Source organism: Alternaria triticimaculans (assembly GCF_023758025.1).
Source record: "Alternaria triticimaculans strain BMP 0046 chromosome Unknown scaffold_10, whole genome shotgun sequence".
Classification (NCBI taxonomy): domain Eukaryota; kingdom Fungi; phylum Ascomycota; class Dothideomycetes; order Pleosporales; family Pleosporaceae; genus Alternaria; species Alternaria triticimaculans.
This window is the reverse complement of record NW_026055967.1, coordinates 360,508-374,749: the sequence shown is the minus strand read 5'-3', so window position 1 is coordinate 374,749 and position 14,242 is coordinate 360,508. Positions and strand designations below refer to the sequence as shown.

The 14,242-nt window shown below is 54.5% G+C and overlaps 6 protein-coding genes across 6 annotated transcripts; 3 read left to right on the top strand and 3 right to left on the bottom strand.

Moving 5' to 3' along the window:
* Nucleotides 1-190: 190 nt before the first annotated feature.
* J4E78_007010 (uncharacterized protein) lies at nt 191-2,350 on the top strand (the record flags this gene model as incomplete). Its single annotated transcript, XM_049367620.1, has 3 exons — nt 191-282; nt 336-1,179; nt 1,655-2,350. 3 exons carry the CDS (start codon nt 191-193, stop codon nt 2,348-2,350), a joined length of 1,632 nt encoding a protein of 543 aa, XP_049220590.1.
* Nucleotides 2,351-2,594: 244 nt separating this feature from the next.
* Nucleotides 2,595-4,594, bottom strand: J4E78_007009 (uncharacterized protein; the record flags this gene model as incomplete). The annotated part of the gene is made up of 5 exons (XM_049367619.1): nt 2,595-2,791; nt 2,862-3,044; nt 3,093-3,861; nt 3,922-4,299; nt 4,352-4,594. The coding sequence occupies 5 exons, from the start codon at nt 4,592-4,594 to the stop codon at nt 2,595-2,597; spliced, it is 1,770 nt and encodes a 589-aa protein (XP_049220589.1).
* A 587-nt stretch (nt 4,595-5,181) lies between these two features.
* J4E78_007008 (uncharacterized protein) lies at nt 5,182-5,920 on the bottom strand (the record flags this gene model as incomplete). The annotated part of the gene is made up of 2 exons (XM_049367618.1): nt 5,182-5,803; nt 5,859-5,920. 2 exons carry the CDS (start codon nt 5,918-5,920, stop codon nt 5,182-5,184), a joined length of 684 nt encoding a protein of 227 aa, XP_049220588.1.
* Nucleotides 5,921-6,392: 472 nt separating this feature from the next.
* Nucleotides 6,393-8,462, top strand: J4E78_007007 (uncharacterized protein; the record flags this gene model as incomplete). The annotated part of the gene is made up of 2 exons (XM_049367617.1): nt 6,393-6,440; nt 6,498-8,462. The coding sequence occupies 2 exons, from the start codon at nt 6,393-6,395 to the stop codon at nt 8,460-8,462; spliced, it is 2,013 nt and encodes a 670-aa protein (XP_049220587.1).
* An 806-nt stretch (nt 8,463-9,268) lies between these two features.
* J4E78_007006 (uncharacterized protein) lies at nt 9,269-11,528 on the bottom strand (the record flags this gene model as incomplete). Its single annotated transcript, XM_049367616.1, has 5 exons — nt 9,269-9,597; nt 9,644-9,848; nt 9,897-10,942; nt 10,997-11,342; nt 11,421-11,528. The coding sequence occupies 5 exons, from the start codon at nt 11,526-11,528 to the stop codon at nt 9,269-9,271; spliced, it is 2,034 nt and encodes a 677-aa protein (XP_049220586.1).
* Nucleotides 11,529-12,711: 1,183 nt separating this feature from the next.
* Nucleotides 12,712-14,228, top strand: J4E78_007005 (uncharacterized protein; the record flags this gene model as incomplete). Its single annotated transcript, XM_049367615.1, has 3 exons — nt 12,712-12,813; nt 12,869-12,933; nt 12,989-14,228. 3 exons carry the CDS (start codon nt 12,712-12,714, stop codon nt 14,226-14,228), a joined length of 1,407 nt encoding a protein of 468 aa, XP_049220585.1.
* Nucleotides 14,229-14,242: the final 14 nt, after the last annotated feature.

Genomic DNA, 14,242 nt, shown 5'->3' with positions numbered 1-14,242 from the left:
ACGCAGGTGACGTCGCGTCGGACGAATCTATCTTTAGCGCCAAGGGCATGATATTTCGCTGCCGCGGCTGCGCGTCGATCGTGCCCGGCTCACGTGAGCACTAGTCCCAAGACGGATGACCCGTGAAAGCGCGTTTGCAGAGCATCGCGTGTTTCGCGTCACCCCTCCAAGTCAACCACCACAGCCCAAAATGTCAAAAGCCGAGTCCTCCAAAGCCGCCGCCAGCAATGGCGTCAAACCCAACCCCAATGCGGCCGGCGGTGCAAACTACGAGCTGCCATGGTAATTCACCGCTCGTGGCCTTCGCCAGCTGGTTCAGACTGACATCCTCCCAGGGTAGAGAAATACCGTCCCGTCTACCTCGATGATGTCGTTGGCAATACCGAAACCATTGAGCGCCTCAAGATCATTGCCAAAGATGGCAACATGCCCCATATGATCATCTCCGGTATGCCTGGTATCGGCAAAACCACATCCATCCTCTGTCTCGCACGCCAACTCCTCGGTGATGCCTACAAGGAGGCTGTCCTCGAACTCAACGCCTCGGACGAACGTGGTATAGACGTTGTACGCAACAGGATAAAGGGCTTTGCGCAGAAGAAAGTCACACTTCCTCCGGGCAGGCAGAAGCTAGTCATCCTCGACGAAGCGGACAGCATGACCAGTGGTGCACAACAGGCTCTGAGGAGGACAATGGAGATATACAGTGCAACAACTCGATTTGCATTCGCTTGCAACCAGTCGAACAAGATCATCGAGCCGCTACAATCGAGGTGCGCCATCCTCCGATACGCCCGCCTTACCGATGCGCAAGTCGTGCGCCGCGTCATGCAGATCTGCGAAGCCGAGGACGTGAAGTACTCAGATGACGGAATCGCGGCACTAGTCTTCTCGGCGGAGGGAGATATGCGACAAGCCATCAACAACCTACAGTCGACATTTGCCGGTTTCGGTTTCGTCAATGGCGATAATGTGTTTAGGGTGGTCGACAGCCCGCATCCCATCAAGGTGCAGGCCATGATCAAGGCGTGCCATGAGCAGCGTATCGACGATGCTCTGACATCACTGAAAGAGCTGTGGGATCTGGGATACTCGTGTCACGACATCATTAGCACAATGTTCAAAGTTACAAAGACGATTGACACGCTGAGTGAGCACGCAAAGCTGGAATTCATCAAGGTGAGGATTTGCAACGGGCGATTTTTACAGAGGCTAACAGCAATCAGGAAATTGGCTTCACCCACATGCGCATCCTTGAAGGCGTACAAACCCTTCTGCAATTGTCTGGCTGTATTGCGCGCTTGTGCAAGATCAATATGCAGCCCCAGCTGTTCGCACTCCCTACGTCGAAATGAAAACGTTCCTTCGAAGCATCTGCAACATTTAGCATGGAGTTTGGCGTTCACATCTGGCGTATGTAGGCCTGTACAGGCATATCCTGGTGCAAACGCTGTTTGACGACCTTGACATCGAAGTTCTGTTTGTCTATCCGCTCCGATTCCCTGTGACTTGTTTTGCTACGAAAGGCCTCTAACCACACTCGGCGTCGATGCCTAAATATTGCGAGGCCTCGACAAATTGTTCCACGCATCGTTTGCACAAACGTGTATCATGTTCTGTGTTTTCAGCAAACTTCTTTACTACATATCAGCAGGCACAGGAACTCACATTGATGACTTACTACAGTCAGGATCTACAACTCATTATCCATCCCACGACCATGTCTGAAATGCAAGAAAACCCCACTCCTGCTGACCAATCCTCACCGGCTGTCGCATCGACCATGTCTGATGTGAAGGAAACCCCAACCGCTCCTGACCAATCCTCATCAGCTATCCCCTCGGTCACGTTTGATGTGATAAGAACCATTCCTGACCTCGACAAATTTCCACTCTCGATCGCTTATACCCCCAAAGAGACGAGGCGACCTCCTCCCATCGACACCTCACGTAACTCGACCATCGACATCGCAAAGATCACCCCACCAGGTCAAACCGACAAGTTCCCGAAGGAAGCTCTAGGTACCTATACACCGAAAAACGCACCCGTGACAGACGCCATGATCGAGCGCACATACCAAAGCATTCTACGAGGGGACTTCGGCATCGATCTCAACACGTTCAAGCCCGACGAGAACGACCCGGATTACGATGTACGAAGGCACTTGTCGTTGGTGCAGCTGGCGCTGTTGGCGACGATGCAGGACGACCACCAGGACAGGATCATCGAGGCCATCCGCGATGATGCTGATGGTAGCATTTTCTGGAAGGGTCCTGGTAGTGAGGATGCTGGGATTGGATGGCGGAAAGATGATGAGGAGTTCAAGGCTGAGATCTGTAGGCAGCGTTGATGAGCGTGGCGAGCGACCCTTGTGAAGTCTCTTCTTCAATGGTGGGGATAAGCTGGGGAAGGGCAAGATCTGATAGATTCTTTGGTACTAGGAATAAGCCATGGACGCATCACTAGTCTTCATGCATACTACGCAGAGTAAATTGATAAATTCCTTTCATTCGTGATCGTCATGTACGCCACTCTGGTGAGGCCTAACGCACTGGAGACCAAGGCTACATTGACCTCGGTGACGACAGCACTACTTAGTACCCCGATGTCGTTGCAGGATAGATAGGCGAAGGGAAGGCCTGAATGATGGACGACGTAATCGGCACGAATGATTGCGTGTGAGTTGCATTCGCAGGACCAGAAGATGTCAAATTGGCAGTGACCTTCTCCTCGCCAGTCGCGATATCGTAGTGGTACAGCGTACGGTTGAAGTACGCCAATGCGGCAACAGCTACGAGTCTAATTAGCAAAGCCCATTGTTTGACCAAACGGTCTGGAATGGAGGTAGCAAAAATACTTACGCTGGTAGTAAGGAATCTCGTGACCGGCCTCATAGACGCGCGCAAAGCTAAAGTTGCCATACTGGCGTACCTCGCCGTATTCCGTACCATCAACCATCATAGGCGCGTAACCTGCGGCACGGAACTCGTCGCTGTGAGCGTATTCCATTGCAAGACTGATGGCTTCACCACCAAACCAGTTGCCTGAACGTGTTAGAAAATCGAATGACTGGTGGGTATCAAAGGACTTACAGATGTAGTCAGCATCGCCATAGGCCAAACTAACACGCACATCCTGGCTGAGCAAGTACTCCAGATCGAGCCTGAAGTTGGGGTAGATGAAGTCTCCCGTGTTCTGGAAAGCATAGTAGATGCCATTGCTACCAGAGTAGTTGAGAGTAACGCCAAGAGCATCCTGAATTTCTGCAAGGTTCAAGTAATCGCCGTAGTTAGAGGGGGGTGTCGGGTCCTCGTACGTGTGACGGATGTCGTAGACGCCGCGGCCTGAGTAGTAGTAGTAGTACGGGGATTCGACGTTGTCACGGCACATGTCTGCTGCTTCGTTGCAGATCTGCATCTCACCCGGTGTTAACTCGGCTTCGGTGATCTTTGCATCGGCGTGGTAGTAGGTGGTGTTGCCTTCTGCGGCGGCTCGACAGAGGGCGATCTGGTAGAGACATCCGTTGTACATGTTGTTCGCAAACTTGGCGTACGAGTAAACGGTGTCGTTATACGCCTTGATGCCGTAAGTGTTGTTAACAGCGAACTCGGGATAGTGCTCGGCTTGGATGGCCTCGTCAATGATGCCGTTGATTATGCCGAGCGAGTTGAAGTTGAGTGGGTATCCGGGCATGCTTCCATTCTCGATCTTCAGGTTCTGGTTGTAGAAGTAGCTGAAGAATGCTGGGCCATAGTGACCACCGTACGACTCGGTGAAGAGGTTGAAGTCTCTCGCAGCATCTAGATCTCCAAGCTTGGCATCAAACTTGGGGATGGTGGCCAGGAGGGCTTGGAAGACATGCTATGTGTATCGAATGAGATTAGCACTGACACAAGCATTTCATATCAGATGTCTACTCACCCACACAGCAACGGCAGCAAGATCCGTAGTGTCAATAGTACCAGTGTTTAGCGGTTCGAGCAGAGGCCATCGTCCAGTAGCGGGCCATTCGCTAGAGTTGTAGTGGAAGTCCTCGGAGAATGAGTTGAAGCTTCCGACACCTTGCTTCTGGTAGCTGAAACCAGTTCCGACAGGCTGCGAGATGTACAGCATGTTCGAGACATTGTTCCAGCTGTACGGGTTGTACACCGCAGTGAGGTTGTCATCGATCATGCAAGGTCCGTTCTCTTCGAATAAACCGATCAGCGAGTCAGATCCCGGACCTCCGTTCAACCACAAGGTAAACGGGTCCGATGCTGGGTCGTTACGAGATTCGAAGAACCAGAAGAACACATGGACCTATATCGCATTAGAAAGAGCGCTTGTATGTATGGGTGAGTTTGATACACACATCAGGCGTCAAATCGACATATCCAGAGTAGCTGTCCACGCCGGGAGTAGTCTCGCAGATACCAGGGTTCTTGTACCGAATAGTGACATTGTTCGGAGCAGTCGCGGTCTTGTAGTCGCTAGTCTCTTTCGGCAAGTACAAGTGGTCGCTCCTCTTGGTCCACTGCTTCTGAGAGACAGCAGCAGCCTGTAGGGCGAGACTTGAAAGCGCCAACAAAGGCGTCACTACCGACTTGGTGAACATGCTGACAGCTGCGGACAAATGGCGCAAGAGCAGTGAGAAAAGTGTGAGAGCAACTTACCCTAGCGTATTTAAGCAGTCTTGGAAAAGGCTTGTTAAAGCTTGTCATTATACGCGCGTTGAGGTCACTATCTTGACTTTTGGCGGGGTTGTCGAATGAAATGGGCTCGCGCGTCGGACATGGTTTCGCTCCTGCCTCAACGGGCTTAGGCATTCCGTACAGCACCGGTACCATGCTCTTTAAAGCATGTAATCTCACCAGCCTCGCTCCGCGATGTTTATTGCCGAAGATAAGTTGCTCGGGCCGGCAAAGCTTTTGCAGAACATGTCGTCAGCTTGTAGGGATTGTCGGGTGAGATCACCATATGCGGCCAGAGTGTTCGGATACGCTCACTTGCTCAGTACGGGAACGACTCTTTGACCTTTTGATTTGTAGTCTAGTCTAATTAATCTACATGGATGTATTTACTGATACAGACTCCACCTGTGAGATTCTGTCTAATCATCCAGCACCGACGTGTCTTGAACCATTTTTTGGGTTTGAAGAGTGGAGTTTTCGAGCCTTTCCGCGACCTTTCACCACATACCCTCTACTGCTCCTCCCAGGTCAAGTTGAAGCGTCCAGGCGCACTCTGATACTCCTTCAGATGTGTTATCACTTCGTCGGCGCTAAGAGCCTCAGAGATGATGCCAGCGTTGGTGGGCGCAACGAAACCGCTGGTCACAGCATTCTTGACCCACTCAATGAGACCACTCCAATAGCCGTCCACGTTGTACACGATGACAGGCATGTCGTGGATGCCCAGCTGGTTCCAGGTGGTGATTTCCATCAGCTCTTCGAACGTTCCGTAGCCGCCAGGCAGAGCAACGAAGCCGCCGCCTGGTCCACCCTTGACAACTTCCTGGGCCATCATCTGCTTTCGGGTGTGCATGTCCTTGACGACAGTAGTGCGTCCGTATTTTTCTGCGTCGATAGAGTGGCCGTTAGGGTTGGCAAGATCGTTGTGCTGCTCGAGTTGAGTGAGGGCGCCGGGGATGATGCCGTGGACCGAGTCGGGGCCCGACAGCGAGACGAGGGTTCGTGCTACCTCGCCCATGAGGCCGACAGTGCCGCCGCCGTACACGACCTTGGTGTTGGCCCTGTGGAGAGCATGCGCAAGTTGCCTCGCTGCCTCCATGTGGACTGGCGATGTGCCACTGGAAGCGCCGCAGCTGTATCACAGTTAGCTATTCGCTCCATCAATCAGTTGACGTCCTGTCTACATACAATACGGCAACCACGGGCTGCTTGGCAGAGCCATTGCTAGCTGTTGCGTTGTTGTCCGCCATGGTTGTTCGGATGGTTGATAGAGATGCTCGGAACGAGGGAACTAGAGTCGGAACGCGGGCTGTCAAATGCAATTGACGTGTTGAGGAGGGGCGGCGACAGAAGCTTGAGAGGAGCCTCTCCAACGGAGGAGGGGTTAAGGCAGCGGTAGCCCCATTATAAGGTCGTCAAGATGATATTAGGCAGCACCTTTTGCGCAGCATTCTCATCAATCCATAGCTGCAATCCCTTGGTGAAGGGTAAGCTCCAAAGGGTATGCATTTCGGTGAGGTGCATGAGGTCACCGCCACCTGGGCCGGGAACTCGAGGCCCATGTGGCTAGACCCTGACGCGGGACAGGCACGGGCCCTCGGCGGAACCGCCAATTCCTCGGAAAGTCTCCAGATTATGTGTTCAGACTCCATCGCGAGTCCATCTTCCTTCTCCACCTAACAAGCTGCTCAAGCCGGAATTCAGGTTCCGCACGTTGCCATCATGCCAGAGGCACAAGCAGCCGCCGCGCCGCCCGAGGAGGGCAAGAGTGTAAGTCGCAAACAAGACCCCTCCGCTCCGAGATGATAGCTAACGGCTCCATTATAGCTCGTCAAGTCCATTGTACAGAGCGTTGGCCTGTTCCTACTTATCCAGGGTGGCATGAAGTACTTCATGCCCCAGACTGCCAAACCCGCCCCCGCCGTCAACGATCCCGCGCAAACTGGCTCCGTCGCCGCCGTCAAACCAGCTGGCAATGTCGTGATTCCCGCATGGGAGCAGCGCCCACAATCCCTTGATCCTGGTGCTCAATACAGCCATATTCCATATGCTGTCGCGCCCATGTGGCCTGCTGGCACTGAGATGGACATTGCCATGTACATCTCCTCGTCCGTCGCCATGCCCCCGCTCAAATCGATGCCTAAGGACTCGCTGTTGATCGAGGAGAAGAACTTCAAGTTTGGAGACTACAAGGAGAACAGAGAAATCCATACCGAGTTCAAGGTCCCAAGCGAAGTACAGCATAATGCTACTCTGCTTGCTCACTTCTACGTTGCGCAGAGTGGCAGCGTGCTCGATCCCACGCAGCCCGGCTACGACCACAGCAAGGCTTACCACTTCATCCGCCCATTGTCCCAATACCAGCCCAAGAAGAAGATCGCGAAGACGAGAAACTTGCTGAGCGATATGCCAGAAAGAGCCGAGGTGGAAACCGAGGAGGAGAAGAATGCGCCAAAGATTGTATCCTCCTACTACCATCCCAACTTCACCGTCTCCCTGATTCCCGACGCGGGTACTTTACAGTATGCCGCCATGCATCCCGGTCCCAGGCGATTCATCACACTCGAGGCTACCGGCGCACGAGATGCAAGTGGGCAGAACACCTGGTACTATCCCATCGTATTCACCAACACCTTCTGGCAACTCAAGAAGCACATGATTGAGCTGAATGACACTGTCACAACCCTTCCGCTCAACGTCAAGCTCAACAACCTTGCACACTGGAAGTACAACATCTTCGCCGCAGTTGACGAGAACCTCAATGCAAACGCCAGGGCCGCAGCTGCAGGTCAATCTACCCCCGGAGGTGGCGATGGCTCTGAGATGGAGATGTTCAAGGAAATCCTTATCGACAGCAACTCATACCTCCTCGCCATTACCGCAGTCGTCTCCATCTTCCACATGATCTTCGAGATGCTCGCTTTCAAGAACGATGTCCAGCATTGGCGCAAGAAGAAGGACAATATTGGAACCTCAGTCCGCACCATCGTCGCGAACGTTTTCATGCAAGCCATCATCTTCCTCTACCTCATCGACAACAACGAGAACACATCCTACATGATCCTATTCGGTCAGGGCATGGGCATGGCAATCGAAGCATGGAAGATCACCAAGTCGGTCAACGTGCGCATCCGCCAAACAATGCCTGGCTCCCTGCTCCCCTACACCATCGCATTCGAAGACAAGCACGTCCTGTCCGACACGGAAAAGAAGACAGAAGAATACGACGCCGTCGCATTCAGGTACCTCTACATGGTCGCCGTGCCCCTCCTCATCGCCTACGCCATCTACTCGCTCATGTACGAAACCCACAAGTCGTGGTACTCCTTCATCATCACCACGCTCGTCGGTTCCGTCTACGCCTACGGCTTCCTCATGATGGTCCCCGCCCTCTACATCAACTACCGTCTCCAGTCCGTCGCCCACATGCCCGGCCGCGCCATGACATACAAGTTCCTCAACACCTTCATCGACGACCTCTTCGCTTTTACCATCAAGATGCCCACTCTGCATCGTCTGGCTACCCTCCGCGACGACGTCATTTTCTTCGTTTACCTGTTCCAGACGTGGAAGTACAAGGTTGATTACAACCGTGTCAATGAGTTTGGACAGGGTGGCGATGAGGAGGAGGTCGAGGAGAAGGATGCTAACAAGCCATTGGCTGCTCACCCGGGTGGCGATAAAAGCTTGAAGGTGCCTGATCAGGAGAAGTTGGAGAAGGTGCAGAAAGAGAAGGCGGAGGCTCAGGCGACGGGGAGTCAGAAGAAGGGCGGTGCAACGAAGAGGAAGTAAGATCATCCCTGACAGTGAGGCTGTAGGTCTCTTGTACGGATTTGGTACCTTAGTGGTGTTGTATAGTTAAGTTCTATTTATTTATAAGGGATGGTTTTGTGAGTACAGCGCTGATGCGATAGATCGGTTCGTTGCCAGGACTCGGTTTCTTGGCTTGAACCGATCTATCGCATCAGCGCTGTAGCCACAAAATCATTCCGAAGAGATATTGTTGTATTACCACAAATAATAGAAGATTCGCCCTGGTATCCACTGTGCGCCTTTGTTGTTCCATCACCTACAGCGATCTGGCCGGAGTGCAGCTATCGTCGAAGCAGGCGCTTCGACGTCTCCCCTACTCATCGGGTTCGTTGATTCTTTAAATGGAAAGTGTGCAATTTGTAAAACCGTATTTTTTCATTACAAGGCTAGATCAGGTAGTGCAGCTGAGTTGTACTAAAGATATGCCGCCGAAGCGTGATTGAAGTCCACCGTAATCGTACATCTGACTAACCAGACTAGAAAACCTTTGAAAGCCCGTCGTTGCCTGGCGTATGCCAGTGCTGGATCGACCGACTTGCATTCGCAGCCATAACGCCTCGCAATGCTTTTGACTTGGTAAAGCAAACTGTCCACCACTATTGTGCCTTACCACCCATTCAGGAAAGACTATAACGTATATGTAGAGGATGAAATCCGGAAAGACCAGCATTGGAAACCTGCCATGTCGAGACTAGTCGATCAAAAAACTGTTGTGTACAGGAAAGTAGTTTAGGTCAAGGGGCCGGCGCGTCTGCTGTGATAGAAGCGGGTTACCCCTGCGGGAGTCATGAGAAACCTGGAAGCTGGAATCCGAAGCCAGGGACGGCAGGCGGGACGGCAACACCTTGTTCAGGTCGAGGCGAGATGTGACGTGGGTCGTTGACGGGACGATGATCTTGCTTGCGGAACTTGGCCGGGCCATTGTTGTCAAAACCACCGCGACCACCGTTACCAGCGAACTCGTTGCGGCCGAAGTCTGCACGCTCATTGAAGTCATTCCGTTGGTTGAAGTTACCACGTCCGCCATGGTCTCCACGTGCATTGAAGTCACCTCGGTTGCCGAAGCCTCCACGACCTCCGCGAGGCACGTCAGTTGGTACACGCCGACTGATAGCTAGGTTGTGTTAGTCGTGTCGTAAACAAGTGATGGATGTACATACCCTTTGAGGAAACACCTGCACCTATCTCGATGTCCGGCTCCTCGATCACCATACCTCCCTCTAGTGGGCGACCACCTGTTCCACCATGCTCAGCGGTCAAAGCCCACTTGCGATCAGCATCTGTAAGACGAGAGATGGGAACTACACTAATGCCAGTGGTGTAATCACTGCAGTCACGGGGCCCAAAGCCGACACCCCATCGGGTCTAGTACTGTTAGCAAAGGAAAGTAGGCATCGGGAACGACTATCTTACCTGGCGCGCTTTGGACTGTGCAGCGGGATCCTGGAGGGTGTCCATACCTTGCTTGGCGGCAACGGCATCCGGACGGGTCAACATCTTGACGAAAGCGTGTCGCTTATCCTGGTTGACAATACATGTTTGGACTCTACCAAAACGAGCGAATATGCTTCGGATCTCACCTTCAGTTCCGCCAGCACCACCTACGAATAATGTACGGCTGAGGACTCTGATGTGATCGCGCGGCAAAGTTTCATCCCACTCGATATACTTCGACTGGCCATACGCTGCCCTAGGCGGGCTCGGCTGTCGTCGCGGCGGTGACCGCTGGCGATACTCATTACGATCATTACGACCACCCCTCTGTTTACCACGACCACGACCGCGCTCACCTCGCTCAAAGCGTTGTGCATTGCCCTCGGGACCTGCATTGGGGTCGTACACACCATATGTCGGACTTTCCCGCCGATTTGGGTTTGGTGGAGATCTAGGCACGGGCGATCGTCGACGTTGATAGTCGGGCGATCTGCTACGGTCGCGCATTCTACTGTCGTTCAGGTCATATCTCTCTCCCTGGTTACCGTTCTGCGCAGCAGGCTGAACCTGTGGCGGTGTCTGCGCAACAGCCGGGAGCTGCATTGGTGGCATAGGCATCCCACCATTCTGGGCCATAGCCAACGTATTCAGTGCCTGTATTGCTTGGTCGGGTTGGATGGAGCCAGCGCTCATAGCCTTTAGAATCTGAGTCACGATCTCATTCGTACCAGCGGGGGGAACAGGCATGTTAGGCTGCCCCATTGCTCCAGCAGGTGGCGGAGGCACGAAGCCAGGGGGTGGTGGCGGTACCATGTTCTGTTGAAAAGGAAACGCAGAAGCTGCTGCAGGTGGAGGGTTAGTTTGCCCATTCTGGTGACCGACGCCAGCGAGCGCAGCGAAAAGAGCACCCGGGTCTTGTGGAGGTTGTGGCAGAGCTACAGGGGGTGTTGGCTGTTGGTTAGTGTGCCCGTTGAATACTGGTACTGTGCCGTTACTCTTAGGTGGCTCTGGAGGTGCTGGTGCATCTACGTTGACTACGGGTTAGCTAGATGACGCCTGAAAGACGAGTCTTGACCTACTGTTTTGGCCTCCATTCAGCTGCTGCTTGAAGCCGGCGAGCATGTCGTGTGGAAAGGTCTGACCGCGCTCCCAAATGTCTAAGAGTTTCGAGATTTTCTCTTTTTGTGTCTCTGGTGCTGACTGAATCAAATTGTGCATCATGGCCGGAAGCACGTCTCGCATCATCTGCACACCCGAAGCATAGGTTCCTTGCGCCGCGTTCTTTGACACAGCCTGGCCAGCCTGCTTAGCCCTCTCAACCCATTGGCGGGCGACTGCATCTACGACGTATAGTACTCCGAGCTTGTGTGTGGCGACGCTGTTCTGGAGCTGCTGGGCGATCTTTTGGACGATTACGGAGTGAGACTATAAGTGAAGGCAGATACTTAGTACGGGGTCCTATGTGCACGGAGGATGTGTAGGAGATCCTGGCGACTGGCATACCTGAATGTTGTCGACGCACAGCTGCGTGATAGCCTTGATCTTGGTGGGCGTGACTCCCGGCGGCTTGAGGGCCTGTAATGACTGCAATTGCGTGCCTAGTTCTTCCATGGCTGCCATGATTAGGTTCAACGGACCAGGTCAAACTTGATGCGAAAGGAAAAGAAGTGGCGGTAACAGCGCGCTATGGGTGGAGCGCGAGGTGAGAGAAGCGAGATGGCAAACGCGCAAGCACTTTACTCGAGCTCGCCAGAGACAGCCGAAGCGGGCAGATCTAGGTAGTACGATGACTGTAGAAGAAAGGTGCAGTTGAGCGAGCTGCGCGCGAGATGCAATGCGCAGTGTGGAGATTGCGCTGACGTGTGTGGTGAGGTGTGTAGGGAGCGAGCTGTGGTGCGATTCAATCTAGGATGCGACGGCGCGCTGAGATTGGAATGCGCGAGGCGTCTTCTTCACTACGAAGTGCGAGCGTCGCAGCGAGCCAGAGTTCAAAGAAGCAGCGGAATAGGTCGCCAGAGTTGGGGCTGGTCTACGTCAAGGGCGCAGCGGCAGGTGAGTAAGACCCGTGTGATGAGTCCAGACAGAGAGAGGGATGGCTGGGTGCGTGCTTGGTGCCGAGTTTGAGAAAACAGCGCTAGCGGGCGACACGTGACGACATGATGGAGACGATCCACCCCAGCCCGGACTGGCAAGGACTGGCAAGCTTGCCCAGGTGCTGGCCCGACGCTTGCAGCATCTGGAGCCCTGCATTTGTTGACCCAGCGATCGCTCAGCTTTTCTGTACATGTGGCCTCTGAGCTGCGTGGCCCACAGCAGAGACTGTGCCTTGCATACGAGCACCGCCGTTTTGACGTATTCTCCATCCGCTCCAGCAAGCACCAAGACTGTGCCGAGGCGATTGCATGACCTGTTACACGTCCCAAGCTTAGCACTCCATACTATGGCCTGTATGCTCGGAAACCGGCAGTAGCGGCTGCGTACCTGTCTGCGAAGCAGTGAAATTGACCATGAACATGAACATGACTAGAACATGCCGGCAGCACGAATTGTTCTTTCCGCCAAATAGAAGCCTCGTGCGAGACTACGCTTCACTCGACTCCATTGGCCCTCCACAGCACCGGAACTGAGGGACTTCCGAACGTTGCCCGCGCGGGTAGCATTCCTTTCGCTGCAAGGTTGCGCGACCATGACGACCGTGCGAGCTCCACCGATATTTTCTCGCATCGTCCCGATCGAAGCCTTTTAACTCCCCCCCATCCGCCCGCCCTCTTGTCCTTCCTCACACATCACTACCATGGCTTCTGCTCTACGACTGTCGAGCGCTTTCCGCGCCGCCGCCCCTCTGCGGACCACAGCCTTCAATGGCCTCCGCTGCTACTCCACCGGCAAGACTCAGGTATGCCACTTTTCTCTCGAGAGGCCAAGGCACGCGCTAACCAGGCCAATTGCAGTCGCTGAAGGAGACCTTCGCCAACAAGCTGCCCGGCGAGATCGAGAAGATCAAGAAGCTCCGCAAGTACGTGCTGCCGGCCCCGCGCCCACCCCAGTGCACCGCTGACATCATATCCCAGGGAGCACGGCAACACTGTTGTCGGCGAGGTCACTCTCGACCAGGTCTACGGTGGTGCCCGTGGCATCAAGTCGCTCGTCTGGGAGGGATCCGTCCTCGACTCTGAGGAGGGTATCCGTTTCCGCGGCAAGACCATCCCCGAATGCCAGGAGCTCCTCCCCAAGGCCCCCGGCGGTCAGGAGCCTCTCCCCGAAGGTCTCTTCTGGCTCCTCCTCACCGGCGAGGTCCCCTCCGAGCAGCAGGTCCGCGACCTCTCCGCCGAGTGGGCTGCCCGCTCCGATGTCCCCAAGTTCGTCGAGGAGCTCATCGACCGCTGCCCCAGCGACCTCCACCCCATGGCCCAGTTCTCTCTCGCCGTCACTGCTCTCGAGCACGAGTCCAACTTCGCCAAAGCCTACGCCAAGGGCATGCACAAGTCGCAGTACTGGGAGCACACCTTTGAGGACGCCATGGACCTCATCGCGAAGCTCCCCACCCTCGCCGCCAAGATCTACCGCAACATCTACAAGGACGGCAAGGTTGCTCCCATCCAGAAGGACAAGGACTACTCCTTCAACTTGGCCAACCAGCTCGGTTTCTCCGAGAACAAGGACTTCGTTGAGCTGATGCGCCTGTACCTCACCATCCACACCGACCACGAGGGTGGTAACGTCAGCGCCCACACCACCCACTTGGTGGGTTCCGCTCTCAGCTCTCCCTACCTGTCCCTGGCTGCTGGCCTGAACGGTCTTGCTGGTCCTCTCCACGGACTGGCCAACCAGGAAGTCCTTGTCTGGCTCCAGAAGATGAAGAAGGCTATCGGCAACGACCTCAGCGACCAGGCCATCAAGGACTACCTGTGGTCCACCCTCAAGGCTGGCCAAGTCGTTCCCGGTTACGGCCACGCCGTCCTCCGCAAGACCGACCCCCGCTACGTCTCCCAGCGCGAGTTCGCCCAGAAGCACCTTCCCGACGACCCAATGTTCAAGCTCGTCAGCCAGGTCTACAAGATTGCCCCCGGTGTTCTCACTGAGCACGGCAAGACCAAGAACCCCTACCCCAACGTCGACGCCCACTCCGGTGTCCTCCTCCAGTACTACGGCCTCACTGAGCAGAACTACTACACCGTCCTCTTCGGTGTATCCCGTGCGCTCGGTGTCCTTCCCCAGCTCATCATTGACCGTGCCGTCGGTGCCCCCATCGAGAGGCCCAAGTCTTTCAGCACTGAGGCTTACGCCAAGTTGGTTGGTGCTAAGTTGTAAGCGCGTTACTGCAA